The 26,903-nt window shown below is 39.9% G+C and overlaps 1 protein-coding gene and 1 long non-coding RNA gene across 2 annotated transcripts; both read left to right on the forward strand.

Moving 5' to 3' along the window:
* Nucleotides 1–1,093: 1,093 nt before the first annotated feature.
* On the forward strand, nt 1,094–1,802 carry LOC149040603 (uncharacterized). Its single transcript, XR_016179732.1, has 2 exons — nt 1,094–1,230; nt 1,631–1,802. It is a non-coding gene; the product is annotated as an uncharacterized LOC149040603 (long non-coding RNA).
* A 575-nt stretch (nt 1,803–2,377) lies between these two features.
* On the forward strand, nt 2,378–26,506 carry LOC113666615 (polycystin-1). The gene is made up of 19 exons (XM_027182402.2): nt 2,378–2,760; nt 4,055–4,741; nt 7,023–7,192; nt 7,697–12,669; nt 13,297–13,812; nt 14,007–14,263; nt 14,967–15,319; nt 15,444–15,626; nt 16,260–16,385; nt 16,945–17,130; nt 17,726–17,965; nt 18,084–18,248; nt 18,663–19,061; nt 19,563–19,793; nt 20,362–21,502; nt 21,702–22,156; nt 22,873–23,136; nt 23,716–23,881; nt 24,778–26,506. The coding sequence occupies exons 1-19, from the start codon at nt 2,658–2,660 to the stop codon at nt 26,211–26,213; spliced, it is 12,051 nt and encodes a 4,016-aa protein (XP_027038203.2). The 5' UTR covers nt 2,378–2,657; the 3' UTR covers nt 26,214–26,506.
* Nucleotides 26,507–26,903: the final 397 nt, after the last annotated feature.

Raw genomic sequence — 26,903 nt, forward strand, 5'->3', positions numbered from 1 at the left:
GGAAAAGTTCAGTAAATTCTAGGGCATAATTGTTCTATTACGTCAACAACCACATCGCCGGAATGTTTTCGATATGACTGTAAAACCAAATGGGGTTTTTATATTTGAACACTGTCTTTTCGTGCGGATGTACGACATAAGGAGGTTCTAGAAAACACTTCTTTCTTTAATTCCTCAACCACGTAATGAAAACTCTGTCGATCCGCTAAATGAGGCGTAACTAAAGACGAATAAGTTTATACAAAAATCTATGGCTTGTTTGATCGGAATGGTGGAAGCTGATAAAGCTGTGTTATTTGTCAGCCGTTAGAACCAGTAAATTTAAACATGAAAAACATGTGAGATTGTTGAATGCGAATTTTCCGCAAGAGTTATGATCTTCTCGCCTTTACACCAGGAAGGTGTAATCAAACTCTTCACCTGACATGCTTAACTGGAAGCGTCGGTTACAACAGTCTTTAGTTATATAGTTACAGTGTTAAACTATAAAGAGCAAGAACTCGTGATATTGGATGCGATTGAAACAGACGACACCAAGTATGCTTAGTGAGTTAACCTTAACTAGCTATCAGGTAACTTCCGTTCTCGACGAAAATGAAGAAAATTGTTTTGAGAAGAATCAATAAACGATCGCTCACCGCTCCCCCCGCTACTAAACCTTGAGGTAAATCGGCGGAGGCCTCCTGTCTTGGCATAGGAGGCGCTCCAAAACAATTCTTCATGTAAACATGGAATTTTGAATTACGTGAGGCACACTAATTGATGATGTCATGATATGTATTTAATCAATCAATCAATCAATCAAAGACCTAATTTAACTTCGAATTTGGGCTTTTTTCTCAAGGCGCAATAGAAGAGGAAAATGTCCTGGGAACGAGTTTGGGAGTTTTTTTGGATGATTCTTCTTCCTCCGCATTACCGTCATCAAATGATCATTATGTTGGGAATATAATAACTAACAAAATATTTATATACAGAATTACTTTGCAGACAATTTTTTCTTCTTGTTTCTTTTCCTTTTTCCTTTCAGGTTTTTTCCCCTTCTTTGCACGTTTCTGTTTGGTCAGTCCATGATCAAATTAGTCATAAGTTGGTCTTTTGCGCCGAGGTTTGGAGGTTTCGCCATATTGAAATCCTTAGCAAAATTCAAAATTTGAAAATTTTGCAAATATTTTGCTGGGAGGTCGGAAGTTTGGCTTCATTACAAATTTGCCTCTTTCCACCTTGCAAGTGAGTTAAAACTGTTGCGTCTAAGAAAACAGTTGAGAGTTTATCATTGCTACTTCATTTTTAAATTGCGCTGAAATTATTAAAAAAAAACGTGATATAAATAAGATTCTACAATCGCAAGTAATCCTTGGCGACTGCTTCAGTGGAAGTAATTCGTGAAATAACAGTCGAGCAAGCACAAGAAAGTTGCGAAATATAAACATATGAACATTTGCGTGATTGTGGCTGCACTAAGGCAAGATATTCAAAGGTATTTCCATCGAATATCAATGACAACAGTGCCCTGAGAAAAAAAAAATTTGCACGGTTGGATGTCAGCCTATTCATTTGCGCCATGCGTGTGGGCTTACTGTCTTCGTATGAGGTCTGTTAATTTTGATTTTCTGTGAAATATTTACAGGGTTTAGAGGGACTGGATGTACGCTGGACACAGCACGAACCCAGATGCATTCAATACAAGGCGAGGGAAATCGCATTCATCTCCCAGGAAATTAATGATGTTATTTCTAATTGATATTTTCAGTTCGACCGCGGTGTTAAAATTAAAGGAATTAAAGATAATGAAATGCTAATCGCCTCTCGAATTACCGGTTTGTGATAAACACATTTCTGTTCTCACAAAAAATTAAACCCAAGTACCATAAATGCCAACTATAAATGCGACAATATTTCTGGGAGTGCTTCAATTTAAAACTTAAGATTTTTCTTTCCCTCGCTGCTTACATTTGTGGTGAGCTTCCCCGTTTTATTCTATTACAGCGAGGAATGAAAAAAATTCAGACAGCAATAAGTGAAAAAGTTAGGAGTAGCAATATCAGTGTTTCAATAATAAAAATGGAACGTATAATATATAGGCAGACGTTCGTCGCAGTACAATCTATCAGTCGATTCCTTTTTTTTCTGACAAATAGAACATTTAGTTATCAAAAAAATTCACTTTTATGATAATCATGGAACTAATTTGTCTTTTTCAAGATCACCCTTATCATCCCACTGTTTGTAAATGCAATATTCACCGAGTTTTGTCTGTATTAGGTTACCCTGAAAATTAACGAATCAAAAGAGTTTGTTTGAGGCAGCTGTCGACACCCTATTGTTGAGAGCGACTCAAAACGAGGGTGTTTGTCAGCCGAACTACAATTAACCTAGATCAAGTCAACGTTTCACCGAATCGCTGGCACTTTGCTCTTTTCCTTCACCGAATCTCCGGAAATTACTGACACGTTGGGCTTTGCTGACTGACAATCGGATTCGTGGTGTTTTCTGTTCGTGCGCGTGACCGAACTGACGAATTTGTTATGTTAACCGAAATGTGAAAGTTTCTCAATTTGTTTGCTTTCTGCATCCCAACTTTTTCACTGCGGCTTTTCGCTGGGGCGAAATAAAAGTCGAAATGTGGACGGGAAGTCAGCGAAGTTAGATTGAATATGGATATAAGGAATATGTATTTTGAACTTTTTCCGCGAATCTCTATCTTGGTTGTGTCGATTTGTGGAGTTTTGGTCAATAATGCATCTTCTATTGATGTCGGTGAGTTACGAACTGTCTGGCTTTTTCTAATCTTCAGTAATTTACATCAACTTGGCAACGGTTCACTGTTTCTATAGGTTCAAATTTTGCAGCATATGTCTTACTCTGCCTTGTTCTACTGGAACAACCGCACTATTTTTCGATCGAAAATCGTTGCATATGTGGGATAAATGCAAAATGAGTTACGTGAGGAAAAAATACTTAGTGTACAATGTTTACAACAGGACTAATGTCCTTTTAGGATTAAAAACGACAATTGCTTGGAACTTACGCAAGGCAAAATTGAAATCGTCACCTTTTTGTGATGAAAATTTCAATTACGCTCGTTTTTAAAGTCACAAAGGAAATGGAATCTTCATCACAAAGCCCTGTTACTTATACAGTTTGAAAGACTGATAAAGCTTTTACGATGGTGATTTCTTGAAAGCGAAAACGTATTGAAAAAAAAAATCAACCCACTATCTTTGTATGTGATGAATTTCTTTTTATTATATTCTTCTTTGTTTGGCAAACTGATAGAGAGGCCTGCGGGGTAGATCTAGTCCTTTCCTTCACGATTTTGTTTTCAAAAATTTAGACCTCAGCTATAGAAAACACATTTGTTTATCAGTTGGCGTTTGTACATTTTCTCTGTTTTTTCCCGTTTCGTGCATTGTCTGATTAGTTTTTCCATCATCTCGATATTTTTACAGTTGAGACTGTTTTGATTCAGCGCAGTCAGACGATAAATGAAAGAGCAAAAAACGATTAAATAACAACTTGGCGTTGTTATCCACTCTACTAGGAAGGCTTACTTTAGGTTAAGCAATTTAAAGTAGAATTACAAAACCAGAAATCAGTTTTCAGGGTTGGCTTTTGAGGTTTTCCACAACACTATAAGAACCACTTGTGATTCGGGGTGACCTTGTATTCTGCTGACCTTTCACATGAACTTAAAAAGGCCTGAAAAGTAGGTTTGTGGCCTCTAAGAATTATATTTTTCAGACCATCTTCCCCTTCTAAGTTTCACATTTTGATGACGCGTGTTTTCCTATTTAGGAAGGATTATAAAGTTCCGATAATCCAAGTTCCCAAATGGATTTCACCCACGATAATAAACCCTCTTTCCATCATAAATCCGTCTTAACTCATACTATTAATCTGAAGAGTCCCCTTTTCAGGTTCTATATCAAATTTTAATAGCTTCTTAAAATGTCTTCCCAGTTTAATTGCGTAGTTGCCTAGATCTCAACCTTCTTTTATAACGTTTTAATATTGCTCAAGTTCGGAAATTTTGTTTTCCTTTTTCTTCAAGAAAATCTCAAAATAGGGTGCTTTCCCGAGTCCCCTACAAATCGGGAGTTCCGGGTATCTCCAGGAAACTATCGCCCGTGGAGTCTCACACCGTACGATTGCGTACGACTTTGTGGCGACTTGAAATATCCTCTCTCTGCTCTACAAAATGGCAACTTGTGTTTTTGTGCAAGTTTTTTTAATTCCTCCCGACAGCAAAGCTCAAACTGTACCATAGACTGTACTGGCGACAGCAGCTACCACTGCGGTGGAACTTGGGAGAATTTAGTGTACAACTCAAGCTCCTTCAAAGACGAACTAGTGATAAACTACTCCAGTTCTCTAACCGTTTTCAAGTGGATTAATTTAAGTGCAGTTTTTGTCAATAGAAGCTCTCCCGCACTACGTGTGGCTTTTAATATCGGAGATGGCAATGGGGAATCTCTTGGGGAGAACGCGGAATTTAGATTTAGAGCTGTTTATTGGGGAAAAATCATTGTCAAGGCTCAAGTATTGAATGCATTCTCGGTGGGTTTTGTTCAGCGTGATATTTTCATTAAAGCTTTCCCAGGGAGAGCAGAGTTGAATTGCCCTTCGACTGTTAGTACGGAAGACACTTTCCACTGCACAGCGAAAATTTACGAAGGGACAACATTAGCGGCAACATGGATGTTTCAAAATGGAAGTGAAAGGAATATTTCCTTGCCAAGTAAGTTTCAAAATGCGTTCATGTTTGTTTTGGTGATAATGGATTTTTCATTTATTCAAACCTTCGGTTGGTTCGCGACCGCACAAATTTGACAGAGTTTGTTTTGAAAAGATAAAACTCAACAAGAATTATGACGCGGAGGTTATGAAAAATAGCATCTTGATTAATATGACATTTCAAACAAAGCTGAGTAAACGAAACGCATTTATGTGTGAGAAAATAAAGAATGTAATCTCCATTTTACATTTTATTCTTATTCCAGGGGAAAGATACAACATGTCTTTAAGTTTCTAAGCAACCCATCAGGTTGTAAGTCAAAGGTTTCCACGAAATTTGAATTGCTCTTCTGTTGTTATCAAGCCTTGCTTCCCTTTCATTTAAAACATACAGGTTATTTCATAACCTAGATTGATATATGTTATTGCAATGAAACATCCTAAATATATATCGTAGCCTTTTTGTTTATTTTCCTCATTCATAAAGTTCTGACCGTCTTTGTTTTGATTGACACTATCAAACAATGTTAGTCTTGCTTCGAAAAATTGCGCCGGATTTTCTTTCCGTCTCGTACAAAAAATGGAAAATGAAGCAGATAATTTTTTCTCTGTTCATTCGTGACAGCGAACCTTTTCGTGATTGTTCACTTTAAATTTTGAAGAATATTTCACTTTACTTATCTATATTAAAGAAAACATTACGCTTGTGCGAATGGTACCTATTCCAGCTGAGTCGAGGCAAGTATCTCCTGCGCCCAGGTTTGCGTAGGTTGTTGAAATACAGAAGAGATATTACAACGTTTTATTTACGCCGTTGTTAAAAGCACATAAGCTGTTAACGATCTCAGAAACATTATAGCGATTTTTTTTGTCGTCTCCGCTAATGTAATGGACTTTTTGTTTAAAGTAAATATTCAGCAATTTCCTACGCCGGACATGCGTTTATTTGTCTTAATTTAAATAATATCGAATGAAGTCCCCTTCTTTAGTAAACAATTTTTTTTTAAAATATCAAGTACAAATGTTAAAACTAAGATCAAAAGCTAAATTATTCATAAAAATAGCAACATCTGAAATGTCAATTTATTAAAAAAAAAAAAAAATGTAGCAATGTGGATAAATCTCCTTGTCCAGCAGGATTTTGTTTCAATGTCAATCAGCGAGGAAGCTTCGAGCTCTGTATCAAAATCTAAAATTTGCGATAATATCTCGGAAAAGACAAAAGTCGAAGACACATTTCAGTCAAAATTGGCAACTATCTCCGAAAACTTGACACTTATTGAGATAATCATCGATACTGTTTCCGAAAATTTCGTTTAAGTAGAACCCATCAAAACTATCCGCGTGTTCAAATGTCTTATGAAAGGCTCATCTTTTCCAAAATGGTCAAGAAATCTTTAAGAGAAATTACTTTTTAGAGAAGGAAAATTACACTTGTCTTGAGTATCATCAATAAATTTAAAACAAATTTTGCTTGATTTTGTATAACTTGGGATAAATATACATGATTGCTGGAAATTTTTTAATTTAACCACAGGTAGCCCCTAGCTATAGATGAAAGATTACAAAAGCGATCGTGTTTTTTACGGACCGTCGTATTTTAAAACAAAAAAGTGTGTGGGATTGAAAATGATAGCTAACCTCAATATAATCGCACGTGTTTCCTACAGGTGTGACTCTTGGGTTGATTCACAGCCATTTAGGAAGCTTTTACTTCCTACGCTTTTTCTTTCATCAATTTTTTTCCTACGTTAGGTTACGAATAGCAACCGCAGGCTTCAACCTCGGGGAAAATATTCGATCGTCTCCCATTTCCTCGTAGATCACGGACGAAAGTCCGCAACCGTTTTGTTCTCTAGATCTTTTCTCAACCCGCTTGTACACTAACAACGAATCAAGGGCCGAAAATCTGGCTGTTAGGAAAGGAACTAAAATTTGTTCACGAAATACTATATGAAGAAATTTTCACAATACCGACTTATCTACGTTTGCTACGCTCAGATGGAAGGGTATTGATGTTACTGCGATTGAAAGACCATCACCCATACCGAGCGTTGGTAATTTAAATCCTCTCATGGTTTTCGGGACACAAAGGGGGAATACACATCGCAAAATGATACTCAAAGAGAAGAAGAATTCCCGGCTTAAATTCCACGCGCGTGCTCGCAATGAGTGGAATGGAAAGAAAATAAGATGTTCTCTTTCTTAGTCATAACAACTCGAATTTACCATTTCAAAAAAATTTCTTCTCCATCTAAACAAACTTCATGTAAACCACTTCACAGGTCCCCTTTATGTACGAGCTGGCTCGCCAATACCTCAGTGGGAAGTGCAAAATCTAGCATCCTCATATGGTAGTGGAGTGTTTTTACTTCCCTCGTCCCAGTTCTCTTCCGAAGCGCGCCTTTTGGCTCTGGAAATATATGGTCAAACAGCAGGACAAATAAAAGTGTTTGTAAGTATCTTCTAAAATCTATTAAAATGAATAGAGGTTTTCCATAACAAAACCAAAGCATCACTCTTGAGAAGAATTGATTTCTGTACTCTCGAGCTGCAAACCTCCATATGGCCCTATCTTGTTTCACAAGGACACGAAAATAAATAGAGGTGTTTTTTCGTCTTGTCGCGAGCGTGGGACAAGGAAAAAATTTTAAGTCTCCATGAGGAATCAAACCTCAGACCTTCGGATTCCGCGCTTTGATGCTCTACCACTGAGCCACAGAGACTCTACGATGAGCGAGGTGTTTTACGAAGTTCATACTGCGAGGAGCAGCAATGTCGATAGCGTCATGTTTGTAAAAGAAATAAAGAAAGATGTTTTTATCGTCTTGTCACGATCGTGGGAATTTTTTCGCAGCTGTCTTGTTTAAACAAAACATTGCAGGCTCTTGGGAATAGAATTGAAGGAAACAAGACAAAAAATAATGGTGATTTGATTTTATTCTTTTTTTTTCCTTAGGTTGTGAGACCAGTGTGTAATTCACCAACATCCTTCTACTGTCTAGCTAATCAGTCGTGTACGAGCCAACCGTGTACCTCTCAGTTCATACACTGGTGTGTATCTCCCTCTACCCTCTGCGTATCAAGTGCTTCTTGTACTTCCTCACCCAGCGGAAACTGCTCTCAGTCCTCCAAGTCAACGACACGGCGCGCAAGTCACTTCAGAATCACCGCTGACCTAGGTGTTTTGACAATCACAACAGGCTACAATCTGATAGTTTTTCCAGAGAACCAGACTTTTGACGTTTCTCCCGGGGACATGATCGCTTGGGGACCTGCAACGGACGGGAAAGTTGCTCATAAGCCAGGGGAAAACACAGTATACAATTTCTCAAGCGTCAATGCGAAAACCCTTCAAAATGGAGCGGATATTTATAAAAATCAGTCAACTGAAATTTCTGACTTGGATTACATGATCAATATTGTTGGATCCCAGGCCTCAATATTCGAGCTAGACCACCAATTCAACCAATCTGGAGTGTACTGGGCCCGAGTCACATTTAAGGATGCTCTCGGAAACACTTTAGCACCGATAACTCGACAAATTCTAGCCCAGACTCCCCTCGTTGAAATCAAAATTGTTTATCCATCAGGATTTCCCTTTTATGGTGTTCGAACTAATCGCAATATGACGATGACAGTCGAAATTCCCACAGATTCCAATGTGAATGTGTCGTGGACGCTTCTCAACACGAGCACTTTGTTGAAACGCCAAGAATTGCAAAACGCAGGACAGAGTTCTTTACGAGTTCCGCTCAATATTACATTCTCCAGCTTAGGGACGCACGTTATTCTTGTTGAGGCAAAAAACATGATAAGCTCGGTCAACGCCACCATTTTTGTGAACGTCCAAGACTCCATATCTTCTCTAAATGCTTCAATAATTTCTGCACCAGTCTACCTCGGCGCCCAGTCAAAGTTGATTTCCTTTGCTATTGGAACAAATGTTCGGTATAAATGGAACTTCGGCGACGGTGCAGTGACTTCCTATATTTCCAACACAACTGTTCATCACCGTTTTGCAAGAACTGGAACTATAAATGTTTCTGTTATTGCATATAACCTTGCTTTCAAACGGACAACTTGGTTTCAAGTCCAGGTCCTTCACCCTCTTACTATTTTCGTACCTAAGCAAAGTTTTGTGGGATTGAAATTGAATGCATCATGTTCACTGGTCGGTCCTTTTGAATCAGACCAATACTATTACTGGAATTTCGGAGATGGAGTAACAGAGGAAGGAACCAATAAAACAAAGGTCTTCCACAACTATACCAAAGGTGGAACGTACCTTGTCTCTGTTAAGTTAAGAAATGAGGTGCTTGTCAACGCAAGCTCGGAAATTCTTGTGATAGAACCAGTTTCAGGACTGACCCTTGATAACTTTACTGGAGTTGAGCTGTATGACAATCACACTTTCGTTGCCAACACTACCAAAGGAAATAACTTAACTTACGAGTGGTTTCTGCACAGTAACAATTCCATAACAATCATGATTTGTACAAGCAACTCGATCGAATTCCATTTTAACCAAACAGGTTTCTATACCATCAGTGTAAACGTTTCCAACGCTATATCCTCTGCATTTGCTTCGTTCTCGTTTTCTGTGCAAAGGCGCATAGAAGGACTGGGTATCACCGCATTCCCGAATCCTGCGCCCTCAAACTGTACGATAACTTTTAACTTAACCAAAGGTTCGGGAACTAATGTCAAATATCGGCTAGATTTCGGTGACGGATTCGTTTTACGGGAATTTCCCGAGAGCTTCCTCTTTAACCGGACATTTCTTTCCGGCCAGTGGCAAGTGATTTTTACAGGAGAGAATGCTGTTAATCATGTGATTGTGTTCTATAATGTGACTGTTCAGGATCCTGTTAAAAATATCACAGTCGGCGTACAGCCTGCGGCTTTATTTCATGGTAGAGAGCTTGTGGCAGTTGGGGAAGAGACGCATTTATTTAGCAACGTAACTGAGGGCACGGATGTTTACTTCCTCTGGGATTTCAATGACAGCAGTAGCTCCTATCCACACAAAGGTTCTTTACTTCCCACTGGAGGATTCAACCACACCATTACACACTCATTCCCGAATAAGGGCCCATTCAACGTAACAGTGAAGGCTTATAACGTTATAAGTCGATTATGGTCATGGATTTTCGTGTATGCGCAACAAAGAATCGAAGGATTCGCTTTAACTGTGACCGACCCAGCTTCTCCTGGTGATGAAATCACTTTCCGTTTTTCACAAATCAAAGGAGATAACGTTAGTTATATCATCAACTACGGCGACAATAGTACAAGTCAAGTCGTCACGACTGATAAGGTGCTTAAAACTTACAACAACACCGGGGTGTATAATGTAACGGTTAAAGCAGTTAATCAGATTAGTTCCGACACAGCTGTAAAAACAATAACGATACAGCAAAAGATTCAAGGCTTGGATTTCATTTCCACGATAAATCCAGTAGAAATTGGATCACCCACAGTGATATCGTGGAAAATCGCTGCAGGAAGTGATGTCAAGTACGTGCTAGATTATTCTGATGGGAGCGCTCTTCAAGTTCTGAATGCGAACGTTGTAGGAATGAACGTAACTATTCACCACAATTATACTTCTGCAGGAGAATTTACAGTCAAAATTACTGCGTACAACCTTGTGGGGCCTAATAATACTATACAAGCCAAAGCAGTGGTAGATGAGAGCATAGAAGGTCTTGTAGCGTATGCCCAGAACAGTACTGTAATTATGTACGAAAAAGTTGTAATTTTGACGTCGATTCTAAAGGGAAGTCGAGTAGAGTATGAATACAACTTTGGCGATGGCTCTGCGCTTGTTACTACAAAAAACAACACAGCGCACACGTATAGAAAATCTGGAGCGTTTAATGTTTCAGTCACAGCTCGCAACGGTCTCGGTATGGCTACCGTATATCTAAATTCCACTGTGGAAGTAGGAAAACCACGTGCGCCGTTACAGATCCGGGGACTTAACGTTTCCTGTCAAGCAACCACCCCTGAAAATGCAAGTGAAATACGCGTCACTTTCGAGTACGGATACCTGTTTCAATGCGAGGTTGACTTTGGAGATAATTCAGAACAGAATTACTCAGACTCAAACCTTCCGTCCCCGCTGCTACACATCTATAGCAGTGTGGGCAGTTTCGAGGTGATCGTGAAATGTCAAAATGAGTTAGGTAGCGACGTAGCTCAAACGATTGCTTATGTCGATGAAGTCATCACTGGATTAAAATTCAAAAGTGGAAATAGTGTAATTCATAAGGAATTTGGTCAGTCGGTTGACGTCGAGTGGATTTGGGCAACGGGAACAAATATCAACCTCAGCGTCGTACTGCATGGCCACGGTCCAATAGAAAGTCACCGAACTAGTAGTACATCAGAGTTTATCCGGCTAGGAAACACCCTATGCCCGAGCCCGGGAAATTACACAATCGATATCACACTGTCAAATTCCGTCACATCTCCAAAAACGCTCACAGCTGTAATTATGTTCACAGAAAGAATATCAGAACTATCTTTGAGCTTTAACCCGGTTGCAAGAACTGGGTATCCTGTGCCGTTTTTTGTTACTGTTTCTTCAGGGCTAGATGTCAAAATTCTTTGGGATTATGGAGATGGAAGGGACAGTGAAAGCCACAACAGAGGCTTTGGAAATCAGAAATTTATCTCCAGTCACTCGTATATGATGCAAGGGACCTACACAGTCGTTGTTTTCACGTCAAATTACAATTCGGGAGAAAATGCAACGGATAACGTGACCATTATGGATCCTGTACAAGGGTTTTCGTTCCATCAAAACAACACCTTGATTTGGCCTTCAAGGAAAGTCGACTTCCGATTTGTTCGAAACTCCTCCTCGTTTGACCTACTTGGCGCAAAATACGAAATCGATTTCGGAAACGGAATAGTCTCCAGAGAACGAACTATCGATCCCAAAGAGACAAATTTTACTTACAGTTTTTCCTACCCAGAGCCGGGTTGTTACCAAGCTAAACTGATCATATGGAACTTAGTAAGTCGTGTCGAGTTAACAGCACCTGTTAAAATCATGGAGCATATCACCAACGCTTCACTGAGAGCCATGCATTCTGAATACTCTGCTCATCCGGGAGCTGCGGGCGGAGGCCCGACGGGAAACACGATCCCATTTGAATACCCAGTTTCCTTCAGTATCACTCAGGATACGGGAACTTGCTTAAAGTACGATTGGAACTATGGGGTTTATGATGAATTACGAGAAGTCGCAAAAGCAGTTACAACGCATCGTTACCCTTTGCCCGGAACCTATAATGTTACGGCTAAGGTTTACAACAGCCTTGGGACTAAGTACTTGCACAGGACAATTACGTTACAGCATTCCGTGATGGGATTGTATTTAGTTGTCAGTGGGCCAGGAAAGCCTGGGAGCAACATCACTTTCGTAGTATTCTGCGCGAGCTTGGGAACAGATTCGAAATTCGTTTTCAACGCAGGCAATGGGAGTCAAAACGTCACTCTTTATCGCAAGGGATTCACTAATAACACCCAGTTAAAGGCGGAAGGACTTATTGACCCACATATAATACTTCCATTTAATCCATCGCTTTATTATGCAAGAGTTGTTAACCATGTTTACTTAGATGAAGGACAATTTAACGCGCAAGTGTGGGCCTGGAACGAGGCCTCTAACCAAAGAGCTGGGGCTTCAGTTCTAGTGGCCAACGAAAATGTCCCTATTCCTATCGTTAAAGTGATTGGAGGAACAAACAGCCCAACGAATGATGCTGCACTGAGCTATGGAAGGCAGTTTACTCTGACCTCGCAAGTGACAATTCAAAGCGAAAAACTGTTCGTCGCGGCTTTTAGTTGGGTTGTTTACAAAGCAGACACATCATCGCCTCATCTACAGCTCCCCCCTGAGTCAGGAAGAGAAGTGGGGTAAGTTGTAGTCTTGGGTCGTCCATTTGTTGACGTCAATAACCATAAAAAATGAAAGCAGCGTGTTACAATTTTTTTTTTTTAATTACAAGTTTATTTCATAAGAAACCGCGCGAGCTTTTGCTGATTCCTGAGGGAAAAAAAGTTATCGAACAGTTTTTTTCAAACTTTCCGTCAATGTTCCCAAATATTTTTGTGTCGAAAAATACAACAACAAAGATAGGTCACCGTTCATGTTTAAAAGATATGATGGGCCAAACTTACCCCATATGTGTCTGTACTGGCACTAATCACGCACGTCATTCCATCACTTACGGTACATTTTGCGATATCTGAAAGCAAGGGCTTTTAAAGCAAAACTTGAAAAAAAACCTGTTGAGTATAAAGTCTCTAGCGTATGGAAAAATTTGACCCATAATTTGCGGAAAAATAGCGCAATTTCAAACGACATAGACTTAAAACCCTTCTTCCATCCTTCGTTGCCTTCAATAAACGAACGAAAGTCATCGTAACACTGAGACATTTTAGACTAAAATATACTAAAATATTCAGCGCCATAATATTATCGATGATATTATACATTCAGCTTCGGATAGTAAGATGCATTTTTTCATTCGTTTTTCACAGTCTGCCTCCAGACGTCTTGACAAATCAGTCCTCATTGGTTATTCCCGCTTTTGGCCTGCTCCCTGGCGAATATATCTTTCGACTCAAGGTGACAATAATTGATCCACAGATCGATAACACTGACTTCACCTTCATCAAAATTGCTGGAGCTAATATCGAGGCTAGCATTGCCGGTGGGCATTTGAGATCACATGATTGGGGACAAAGACTCTTATTGGATGCGTCCGAGTCACATGATCCACTGTCCCAAGGAAACGAAAATTTGATTTTTGTTTGGTTTTGCAAAATTACCAAAACCATTGCTGGTATCAAAAATTCTGGACTTGGTTGCTTTGGCAATGGGGATGGCCAGGTTGAATACACGGGGATAACATTTCCTGTTGAAGCAAAGCAGCTTTTTGAATCAACAACTTACGAGTTCACAGTAAATGTGAGTTCTGTAAAGACCGGTCGCTGGTCAACAGCAAACCAGCTGGTGATAGTGTTAACGGGGAATCCCCCTGACATCAAAATGCGGTAAGAGAGAGATGTTTTTAATTTCCAATCGGTTTTCATTTTTTGCATCGTTAGCCAAACTAGCTACTCTTTGGGTTAATCTTTCCATATTAGAAATTTTCTTCCGCATTCAACTTATTTTGTGGTTTTTTTCGTGTTCAAAATAATCTTTCGTATCTCAAGTTTCTTAATTCTTATCTTACTGTCGGTTTTAGTTGTGTTTCCAATTGTGGGAAGTACTTAGATCCTTCCAGAAGACTTCATCTCAGCACAGAATGTTTGGATTGTGTCAGGGACCAACCTCTAACCTACAGCTGGTCTGTAATGAACGGAAATGCATCCGCGCCATTTGCGGTTTGGCCAGAGCGAGCTCTCACTCCTCTCAACTCTCCAGAAGCTCTTATTCTTGCAGGGACATTTAACAACAGCAGTGAATACAGAATCAAAGTGACCGTGAGTCGGCCAAACTCAGGTGACTGTTTTCATTACACTAATAATCATCAACTGATCATCTAAGATGAATATTAATTAATTATCAATTACCATTAACTAGTCGAGAAGTGCACTACCAGTCATTCAGAAGTCAGTATACGGCGTGCTTTTATTAAGTTGAAAAAATTTAGGCCGGACACTTGTTCAGGCCAGCAATGCAATACGGCAATGAACTAAATTGTAAAAACTTTACGAATCGATTACAATTTGCACAATAATAACTTAGGATTAAAAATCTATGGTGCTCTATTAATTTGAAGCTTTTGCATGGGGGAGAAAAAGCGGCTTGTAACAAAGGTGCATATTTGAGAAGAACCGTGTAACAGAGCGTTTGCCATGTAGGCATAGCTAGGATTTCACACAGTTGACAGTTTCGAATTCTCGTTCGTCATAACTGACGTAGCTGATACTACTACCTCCTTGAAAATCAGCAAGCTAATATCGGTGAGAGAGATTGGCACTTGTTTAAAGGACAATATCGACTGTATATTGCAATATCGAATCGTATATTGCAATTGTTTGGGTTGGAGTACATTTGAAATTGTATTTATTTTATACTCCTCCTTGAATTAACTCTTTTACTGATCCAGCGGTCACCTTTACACAAGAGAAAAAAAACTCCCTTGTTTAAATTCCTTGCCTGTTCTTAATTTCACACGTTTTTCTTCATGCTTTCTTAAAAGCAAGCCAAGGCATCGCGGAATATATCATACTCACAAACACCCCACCACAAGGAGGCACATGTGACGTCACACCCCGGGCAGGCAGGGAACTGGATACGAGATTTAATTTCTCGTGCAGGGACTGGCAGGATGAGCATCAACCACTGACTTATGAGATGTTTATCACACACCCGGCTGACGGAAAGGTACCAGGTTCCCCTCGAAATGGTGAACTGGTCTTTTTTGGTCCTTCATTACAGGGCCAAGAAGTGCTACTTCCGGTTGGCAAAGACGAAGCTCGCTATTTCATTAGTGTTGTCGTGTTGATAAAAGACGCCTTCGGAGAATTTTCGAAAATAACGCTGCCAGTTCAGGTATTACTTTCGTTTTGGAGAAAAGCAATTAAATTATCATCCGAAGTGAAACGAAGAGTTCCCTAATGTATCATGAAGATGTCAAATTTGAGTTGTTTTTCCTTACTCGTTTATAATTTTTCAGGTTAAGCCGAGAAATGTGACTCAAAAGGAAATTACAGATAAAACCCTCAAGGAAGATAATCAGCTAGAAAAGGAAATTGGTCGCGGAGCACTGCAAGAAGTTGTACAAATCATAAACGTCATTAGCGACATACTCAACAGTCATGATGGCGACGATGTGTTTGAGGAGGAGATCAAGAAAGAGGTATGTTTCAGTCAGAAAATTAGAGTAACATTTTCATGAAAGAAAGAAATGAGCAAACAGTGCACTGTTTAGAGATTACTGATCAGAGAACTGGTCTCAAAATTTCGAAACCTTCCGAGAACAAGAGTTACGATGAAGTTTAAACGAGTGTTTAATGAAAAAGAATACGACGACAAGTACCCGCGAAATGCTACCGCTGAACCATAGGAACGTCTTGTTTAGGTGTTTACATTTAACGCCGCGCGAGATAGGGAATGGCAGCACACGTTTATAAAACGACCGAACTTCTTCCTACCTGCAACGACATTGATTATTCAGATTTCTTTAACTGGGGTTCTCGAGCGGTATCTCATTGACACTCTTGATCGGAAAATTAAGGAGCACTATGAGAGAAATCCAAGACTCTGGCCGAAAACGCTACGCCTTGACGGCAGAATATTACTCCGATAACCTGGACCTTTATAAGATTTTAATTACGCGCTCTGCATATGAAAAGAGGAGGAACGTAAAAATTTGAAATTCAGATAACGGAGTAAAAATTTCTTTACTTACTAAAAATCTGGCATACGGTGAAATTGAAAGTTAGCCGTCTTAAAATTATTGGTTGATCACTTTGTCGTCTCTTTTTAATAGGTTCGGTCGGCGATGGTCGGGTACCTGGCCGAGATTCGTCCTCAAACCTTAAATGATGTATCAATAGTGTCGAGGTCTTTGAACTCCGCAACGGCTGTTCCTTCTGAGACTGAAGTAGAGGCGCAGGTAAGAAACCACATTTATATAACTGACAGATTGGGATCAAAAAGTTTTTAGCTGCTTGATCGAGTCTGCTTCACTTCTTGCAATCTAGCGTCTCTACTAAGAGATAATCGAATCTCGAATGGTTAGGACTTCGGTTCCACACTCCCATGTTGTAAAAAGTGGGTTGCACACAAGCGTGGTCTTGTCTGAACAATGCATGTGTACGTTGTGATAGGACCGCTTCGTCGTTTTGGCTAGTGGCTCCTTAATGTTATTATTCATAAACGTGCAAAATTAAAACTAAGTTTCGTACGGTATGACTTAAGAAACTTCCAAAATTTTTCCATAGCCGCCACCTCCTTTGCTTTATGTCAGATTCATTCAAACCAATCAGGAAGCTAACAAATGTTCATCATAACAAACGTTCATCATAACATTTTTGTATATCAATAATGGTAATAGGACTGAGTGGAGTCCAATTCGGACTGTAACCATACGAGTAATTCACAAAATCTAGCATGACTCCTATACTGTTCTATTAGTGCTCAAATCGGGCTAATAATGTAATTGTTATGCTCAGGTTCAAGCAACGAAGCAGCATACTAAAATGGTGGCCTTGCTGACAAAAGAGTCCCAAGCAGAGGAGGACGGGGGTATCATCGAAAACATCGCTGGTGAAATACTCGAAGGACTGTCTAATACATTACTGGCTTCTACCAAAAGTAGTGTTGAAAGTTTGAGTGAAACGACCAAAAACGTCACAGAGGTTAACGTTCTGTATTTGTTTTATTTCTATGCGACAATGTTCCAAGGGTTTCAGTAGAATGATGCCACTTCAAAATAGGTACAATATCGAAATAGATGTAACACTAAAACAAATCGCGCGAGCGTCTCGCTGATCCTGAGGTTGGTCACGTGCACGATCACTTGAACTCCTTTTTGTATTTTTCCTCAGTTTGATTGGCAGTCGAGATTATGATGGTTTTATTTCAAAACACTGTTTTCTAGGTTACTTGTAGAAAGTTTTTCGACCGAGAGTTAGTTTGAAACTAAATCATCGTACACGTAACGGCCGATTAGACCACGCAAAATGCCAGAGAAAGCCACTGAGAATTTAAATAAAATAGAAGAAACCAAGCGCGAAAATATACAAATGACCGAGTTTCAATTCCTTTGTTCTTTAATCTACTTAGTCGAGGGTGTAGCAGAAGTCTCCTAGGCCAGTCATAAAGTTTAATGAAGAATAACCAACCTAATCAGGACACTCAATTCAAATTGCATGTCAGGAAATCAATCTCATCCCTGGTCATGATTTCCGCTCTACAGTCTAAGAAATGGAATTGTGTATTTTTTTATTCCAGGAAGTCACATTCAAAGTCCTTCAGCTTGTGGATGACGCGTCAGACGCAGTGCTTCGCCCCATGACACTCAGCCAGAAACCGCTGGTCATAAATACCAGGAGCGTGGCTGTTGGGTTGTCTAAACGAAAGCCTGATAACCTAGCCGGGATCGCATTGAATGCGGGAGGGGAGAGTCAGTTCGTACTACCTCACAAAGTCAGCTTGGTTAATGAAACAACCAATTCGTACGTCACAACCACGGTGAGTGTTAGGATTTGGGGTCTTTCTTTTCTGTGTTGTTTTGGTTTTTAAATTGTGTTTTTCATTGTCTCGATTAAACTTCATGAAACGTCAATAATCATTTTGTGACCTTACTTAGGTGACTGAGTTATCTGCCAATCCATTCCAAAGTTCCGGTAATTTCACGTTGGTCAAATCGAATCCTTTATCTTTGGTGCTAAAAGGGAGTGACGGAGAGGCTATCCCTGTTGAAGGTCTGACATCACCAATCGATATATTACTGCCTCGAAAGGAATCTTTGCAGGTACCTATATCCCACTGAATGATAAAAAGTTGTTACCTGTTCGAATCTAATACTTCATTCGTGAGAAAAAGGACGAATGTTGAGTTGAAGTACTGTTGGCTTGTGAGAAAGCCCTCGTTGTTGATGCTGCGGCAGGAGCATTTCTTTGCTTGTGGGAGGTTATGAAGCCTCGCTCTGTTGTATGTCCCGCAACTTCATGGTGAAGGCGTTACCAAAAAAAAAAAAAAAAAAAAAAAAAACGCGAGGCGGCGAGAGATCTGCAAGGAGTGTAGCACTAATTATTTGTGCCAGACCCCCCTGCAAACCTCTCCTCGACTTGTCTCAAATCCTCTCGCGGGCTGAGAAACACGCGTCTTGCAGCGTTGATAATGAGGCTCGCATGTTTAGGCACTTTCCTAACTTTTCTCGCCATAGGTTGCGCTGAACATCTCACAAACTCCTTCTTCCGACGGATCAATGACGTTTCACAAAGTTTCCGTTCCTAACAACGACAGCGTCATTATAGCTAAAGTTCTCCCACAAGACAAGAGGTCAAAATTTACTCTTTACATTCGCTACAACGAACAGCCTTCACTAACTAACTATGACTTCAAAACAAGTCTGCCATTCGAGGATTCTACGTTGGATAACTACACGATGTTTGTGTTACAAGAGCAGATGAAAGGAAAAGGGGATTACTACATTGGGGTGTTACCCATTGCGTATGACAGAGAAGCGGTAAAGACAGTAGTAAATTATACTTTTGACGTGATCTGTTCTGCTTGCTATTTCTGGGATGAGGAGGTCAAGGAATGGAGCACTAAAGGATGTCAGGTGAGGAGTGTTTCATTGTAGCAGAAATACTTTTAATGACGACTTAAAGTATCCACGATTATGCTACCGTCATTTTTTCAATTTGGTGTCGTATAGTATGCTATCTATGGTAACCTCCGAAAACACATAAAACATTCGATCGCAAAAAAGTGAACGGGAAGATTTAGCATTTAGACTTCGTATTAAATACTCTTTCTTTACTTTTTTCTCTTTATTTTTTTCTTTCTTTTTACCGATAATAAGTCACCCAAAACTTTAAATTAATTTAAAAGTGCAAATGGAATTTTTAGACCAATAAACTGACCATTAGCACCAAATTTGTGTGCAATGTAAAATGTAGAGTGATCTTGACGTGCCTAAAGTCACCCATACACTACAAAACATTTTCAGCTAGTAAAACTTTGACAAAATTGCTTTTTAACAGCAATATAAAGCTATTCTCTGACCCGAATCTCAGATTTTCCATTGAATATTTAAAGATTAAATAAATGTTCCTTCTAGGTCGGCAACAAAACCAACCGAGATCTAACATACTGTCAGTGTTCACACTTGACATGGTTCGGTGCAGATCTGTTTATTCCACCAAATAAGCTGGACATTAAAGACTCTTTCAAGAAGCTCGCCAATATTCATAAGCATCCTGCACTGCTGGCGACCTTCTGCACAATCATTTGTCTGTATGTAGTGGGGCTCGTGTGGGCGAGGAGAAAAGACAGGCGAGATGTCGACAAGGTTTGTGTCATAAGATAATTTTTATCTGAGTTTTGAATTTATCCAGGTTTTCTTTGGTTTTGCTTTTCTTCGCCTAGTGATTTGCCTAGTAAAATTCTTCTCAACCTTTCAGATGCAAAACTAAAAGTTATAACTGAATGATGCTTAGAGTCAGCAGAACCAAAGTATCCTGCCTCACAATTAATGTAATTGTTGTTTAAAAGTTATTGATACAAATCTACCAGCGTCCTATCTCAAATGCTGCAATCTGACTGGTTACGAGAATCGCTAAGTAGTCTGATGGTGTGCAGCTGCAGATAAAGACAAACAAAAGAACGTGAGGTTTTCTTGTTTTGTTTTGAGCGACCAGTAAATTTATACTTTCAAAAATTAACTCATTCGCTCTTTAATTCTATGCTTGAAAGTTGATTAGTGGCTTGCCCTCATCAACTATCACGCGATAGAAATCTCGAGATCATAATTTAAGTGTACATTCAATCAAGAAGGTGGCTCAGGGCCACTTAATTCTGCTACGGAATGATCATGGTCTCTTAACCACACTTCTTTTTAAATGTCTTTTCTTCTTTAGGTTGGTCTCGTACCAGTCCTCGATAACAATCCAGCGGACAGATATCGCTATGAAGTCACAGTCCACACAGCACGTGGCAAGGACACAGGGACCACAGCAAACGTCTCCATTCTTGTTGCAGGTGAGGACGGACAGAGCGCGGTGCATATGCTGAAGAGCACATCCAGGCCGTGTTTATACCCAGGCGGAGTGGACTCCTTCCTTATCACTACGCCTGAATGTCTGGGAAGTCTGACATATATCCGTATATGGCATGATAACACGGGCAAGAGTCCCTCCTGGCTACTGTCACAAGTTGTCATACGGGATATTGACACGGAAGAAAAGTTCTTTTTTCTGTGCAACCAATGGTTGGCGTGTGACCAAGGTGATGGACAAGTTGATAGGCTGCTTCCTGTGGCGGGAAAAGACGAATTGCGTGATTTTATGCACCTTTTCAAAGCAAAGACGAGTCGTGACTTTTCCGACGGACATTTGTGGTTTTCTATCGCTTTTCGACCTGTGCGGAGTCGTTTCACGTGCGTGCAGCGTGTCTCATGTTGCTTGTCTTTGTTGCTGTGCTCGATGTTGGTAAACGTAATGTGGTATCGAACACCGATGAAACAACAAAACAGCGTCATCATAGACCTGGGGTTCTTTGAATTCACTTGGCATGAGATTCTTATCGGCATTCAGTCCAGTTTAATTGTCTTCCCAATAAACTTGCTGATAGTTCAGTTGTTCCGGAATAGAGGGGTCAGTCCTAAGACCAAGAAAAAATACGTTGAGAGAACTCGCACAGAATTCAGTCCTCCAACACAAAACCCTCGTAAACAGACTGCGGTATCGCTTAGCGACATTACGCCCACAGCTCCTCAGATGGGGTCAGAGGATAGACGACAAAGGAATGTGCAGTTGAAGAACTTAACCAGCATTCGTTCACCAGTGACGGTGCGCCAGGACTCATGGGATGACGAATTGTTTTGTACGTTACTGGAGACCCAGATAAGTTACTCAAAGAAGGAGATGCAAAACAAGGGAGAGAAAGCTAAGAAAGAAAAAATGCCAATTAAAAATGATCATGAGGGAGAGGTACCAGACTATTTGTCCTCGGATATTTATTACTACTTGTACAAAGACGAGGCAATCAATTACAACAGAGGTAAGATATTACTTAAAACTAATTTATCCTTTCATTGACATTCAATCTTGTCTCCTTCCCTTTCCCGGCCATAACGCCTTCTGTGTGTCTCCTCTCTAGAAAAGCTTGTAGAGAATATACATATGTTTCTTCAAATCAATGTTTTCTCGGAGACCTTTATTGTAGAAGCTACAGGAAATTTCTTTCATTCTTTTCAAAGTTCGCCCTGAGTCTATCGGCAGTAACGAGTCCGTAAACACAACTACTGCGCTAGTGCCTCTGGAAAAACCCAAGAAAAAGAGAAAGCTGAAAATGAAATGTCTCTTTCCATGGTGGTTTGTTTACATTGGTTGGTTTTTGTGCCTATCCACGGCAACTGTGGCAGGATTTTTTACGCTTTTGTACGGGCTAAACTTCGACAACAAACAGCAAGCAGAATGGCTTATTTCTATGTTTGTGTCGATGGCACAAGACGTGTTGGTCAGTCAACCAATCAAAGTGATATTAATGGCAGTTTTATTCGCTCTACTCCTGAAGAAGCCACAAGATGAAGACGATGACGTCATCAACGCCGAGTTGGCGCGCGACGAGGAATGGCTCGAGCAAAATCTCCCGCATGTGCAAACGGGTAACGCGAAGGTCGCTGACACACAATGCCACCGCCCACCAGATAAGGTGTTTGTCGTTGTACAAGTCCTGAGTAGACAAGGACATCACAGTTTCGATTCTTACGTTTTTGTGATTGTTTTGAATTGTTACGTTTTTCGTTTATGTAACGTGTTTTTCGCTGCCTTTTGATTCTTTTTTGGAATTTTTGTTCTACAATCCACAAAATCCTCGCAGATTAGACATTTTTCAAACAACAGCTAAGCTCAGTCTTTCATTAATTAAGAATTGCTAACCTTCAGCTCATTTTTTCATCGGAAATTCAACTTTGTGACTATTCACTGCTGCTCTTGTGATTGAAAATTCAAGTGCTGTATACGACGTTGGTAGTTAATAAATGGCTGGCGTGTGAAGTCTTTTCATAATTTTAAACACAAAGGTTTCATACGCGAAAGTTCTCGTGCACGACATGTCGCATTAAAGGAATATCTGGCGCCTCAAGCTTTGGAAGCTATCTCCCCAGTTGGTGTGCGTACCTTCGCTTTTAGTGCATAAGTGTTTAAACTCTGGTACGCATTTAATTATCCAGGGTTGAGATGAAAATCATCTTTGAGTCATCTTGTATAAAATCGTACATTTAGAATTATGTTTGATTAAATTTTATCTTAATGCATAGCAAAGTTGAAATGAATGAAACACTTAACCTGACCGATGTGCGTATTGTTTACTCTGAAAAAAATTTGTCCCTTGGTAATTCTGATTTCAGTTTTCATTTGTTTTTCCAGCTACTGCTAAACGTTGCACGAGTCCGTTTGTTTAAAGAGCGGAAGATGCACTCTGTCATACGGGAAATAGTATTTTACTTCCTGTTTGTCTGGGTGGTACTTTTGATAGCCTACGCCCACAGAGACCCGTATGCACACCACATGACACAAAACATGGAGAATCTTTTCGTTGGTAACTACGATTCTCTCGGTTATCGCGATGAAGACAAAATCGACGTCAAGAGGAGCACCGCTTCACAGAACAACGACATCAAACTTTACGAGGTTAGTACATGTTACACAGAGAATTTTTTGTCTTTGAAAAGATTGTGAGTTACAACATGATGTTTATGAGAATGGCAAACGGCAAATACTAGCTATGATTTTACCTTCTTTTCCTCTGATCATTCAATTAACCTTGAAGGAAAAAAATCCAAAACATTTCTTGTTCACAACATGAGTGAAATCTTCGTTTTGGCGCACAAACGGCAGAACTGAGAGGACAAGAAAATAATTTTTTTTTCTCATTTTGTCGCTGACGTTAGGATTTTATCCATCGACGGATTTAACCCATGCCAGGCCATTGGTAGGCACTACTACTTCTATTGTTGATTGGGCATCACTACCCACTAAACAATTAAGCCACATGTTTGCAGCGTGGAAACTTTTTTGATAGTTTTCGTACCGCGGAAACGGATTATACAATTAATCAGTACTTCCTTTGAAAAATTATTGATCTTTTGATTGCGGTAAAGGACCAGTGTCAAAATCAGGGGTTTGATTTAAGTTTAATTATAACTTGCCGCAGGGGAGAAAAAGTTTACAACAATTCTCATTTTCCCTAACGTTAACTGTTTTTCATAGGTCTCTAATGTGAACGACTTTTGGGAATGGGTTGAACAGACACTCGTCCCAGGTCTCTATAACAATGGCTGGTACAACGGCAAGTCTGGACGGGCAGGCTTTTTGAATGACAAGATGTCATTTGTAGTCGGCGTTGCCCGGATGAGACAGCTGCGTGTTAAAAGCGGTAAGGAAACGAAGGCGTTTGCGTCGTCAACAGGGAGCTAGTGAAGAGATACCGTATTGAGCCTAAAGTTTGCGAGAGTTGCATTTTCAATTTTTTTGGTTTTTGGTTTGATGGTTTTTTTTTTGCAGGAACAAATTTTCCGTTCTAAGGTGACTGAAATCTCAGTTAGGAACTGATATTTTTGCAATTCTAGGTTAAAGTTGCTAAGGATTTACAAGGAGAGAAACGTAAACGAAGTTGTCGAGATATACAGAGAGGAGTTACTAGTTGTTTCGGTACTTAATTCATTAATGGATATTTTGAACGGGTCTGAAAGCGAATAGTACGAGCTACTAACACTTCATCAGCGCGAAAAGTTCTTCGTTTGACTGAAGGCAATTAAAAAGTCTCCAAAACCAGTGTTAAGCAATCAGCCCTACCTTGTTGGCCAATCGGATGTGACTCCGTAACAAATTATCAAGGGAATTTTTGTCATTTAATAACAAAGGGCTAACGCTCGAAACGTCACCTTTATAATATCTTTCCGGTGGCCAATTTACATCATCAACTCTATTCATAAAACCAAATTATATATTGAAATACCCCCAACCAAATCAGCACCACAGTTTCTTTAGAAACCTTCCTCCTACCTTTATCCATTTATCTACTAAGGAACTGTCTCATTGGTTTTGAAACAGTTCTCAGTTTTAGCGAGTTTCACTCCGATCGAATAATTGGTTTTGCAACTTTGCGGTCGTTTGATCCTACGTCTCCTGTCTTTCCCGCTCAAGTTTTCTTTCTATCTGATACCTGAGTTGACAGTTAACCACAGTAATGCTACTCAAAGCAGCCAAAATTGCAGAATAGGAAGGGAAAAAAAGTATTGAGCTTTTATAATTTGTTTTTACCATTTTCAGGAACATGTAAAGTTGCAAGTGCTTTTAATGTTCACATGCCGGATGCCTGTGATGATAAGTATTCCTGGGACTCCGAGGATCGGACCCCTCAATACGCACCCGGTTGGAAACTGACCAATCAAAATGCTTCTTCCTATCCAGAGTACAGCGCATGGCGCTACAGGGGTACAACTGAACTGAAATCCCGACCTTTCCTCGGTCATCTTGCACTTTATCGCGGAGGGGGATATAAAGCAGACTTTGGGTCAACAATAGATGGCGCTGGAACTGTGATAAGTGACTTGAAATCAAACAACTGGGTCGACAAATACACGCGCGCTGTATTTGTCGAGTTCACTGTTTACAATGGATACAGCAATCTCTACTGCGTGGCGAACTTGCTGCTGGAGTTCACGGCTGCTGGTGGTGTAGTTCCCTTTATTCAGTTGTTATCAACACGTATAGACCGCTACGTTGGAAATTTTCTACTCTTTGTCTTGATATGTGAAGTTTCTTTCGTTGTCTTCACCATTATCTTCACCTACCGCGAGTTCAAAAGACTTCTAAAGACGGATTTGAAAGAATACCTCACTGCGTTCTGGACCTGGATCGAGATAGCTCTGTTAAGTCTATCCTGGACAAGTATCGCTCTGTACTTCATCAGATTCGCGCTGGACAAGTTCACCAAAAAGACTTTTCGAGAGAACCCCAATGAATTCGTCAACTTCCACCATCTTGCTCTCGTCGATCAGTTATTTGGTTACGTTTATGCGTTTGTTGTGTTCATGATATCTGTGAAGTTTCTTCGACTTTTCAGGTTTAACCGCCGTATGTCACTTCTCGGATCCACTCTCAAGTGCGCAGCGAAGGAGCTCCTTCACTTTGGAATCATCTTTGGACTGGTTTTTGTCGGATTTTCTCACCTGTGTTACTTGGTATTTTCGCACGAGCTGTACAAATTTCACACTTTTGTCACCACGGTGGAGACCCTTATCAGTGTTATGCTCGGAAAGTTTAGTTACGTCACTCTGGAAAAAGCCAACAGGGTGCTGGGCCCGATGATGTTCTTCTTCTACAGTATAGGCGTGGTCTTCATTCTTGTGAACATGTTCCTGTCAATTATCGTGGAGAATTTCAAGAGAGTGAAACGTAACAACGACCTTCAGTCTAACGAATACGAGATCGTGGACTTCATGACGGAACATTTTATGAACTGGTTAGGTCTGACGTCAAGATCGATTTTCAAAAATCGAGTATTCTCTGAGAGGCATCTACAGAAGCCTTTGTACAAGAAGAGAAAGAAAATAGATAAAGCAGCAGAGTTGAAAGACAAGGTCGATCGACTGGTCTCGCTCATTCAAAGGGTTCACTTTGATAGCAATGATGACGACTTCCTCAGAAACGATGGAGAAGTGACTTATCAAATTCCTGATATCAAACTCGAAACTTATTCTTAAGCTCAACACTTAAGACCGATTAGTACACAGAGTAATATTGACCAAAACGATGAAAGTAAACTTCTTGTCATTTATTAGCGGCAATAAACCAATAATTGGTGGAAAATTCCCTAAAAGGGACCAAAGTTTTCTTATGGATATATTCAGACTAATGCATTATTTAGCAGCCGAAATGACAATCTGTAACCAGATTTTGAGGTTAATTTGAGGGGTGCAATCAAATAACCTTTGTAAATGATAAAGAAACTACTTTTGAGAATAAAGTTCATTTTAAGGGTTTTTCAAGAGATAAATTTACGAGAAACTTGTGTTGCAAAATGATTGCAAAGCAATCTGGAAGAGGATTGTGTTTCGCACAAATGGCAAGCTCTTTCCTGAAACCTGCCTCAGATATTATTTAACAAAAGTAGCAATAAACGATTGGGAATTACAGTATCATGGAGGAGATTGCAGGGTTGTGTTAGAACGAAGGTAAACGCGTAGGAGAAAAGTTTGTGCTTTTATTGATTCCAAGCGCTCTCGCCCAATCCCTCTTCACAAGAGATCTAGTGTGACCAAACGGGTTGCATTAGTTAGTTTTTTTTTGCGCTACTCCTACGATATTGCTTCATATATTCAATAATGAAACGTCTGACATTCCAATTGTTTTCTGACTCAAATCAACTTCTTCTGTTTCGACCCGCAAGCGGC

The sequence above is a fragment of the Pocillopora damicornis genome, chromosome 9 (assembly GCF_964200805.1).
Source record: "Pocillopora damicornis chromosome 9, jaPocDami1.2, whole genome shotgun sequence".
NCBI lineage: Eukaryota > Metazoa > Cnidaria > Anthozoa > Scleractinia > Pocilloporidae > Pocillopora > Pocillopora damicornis.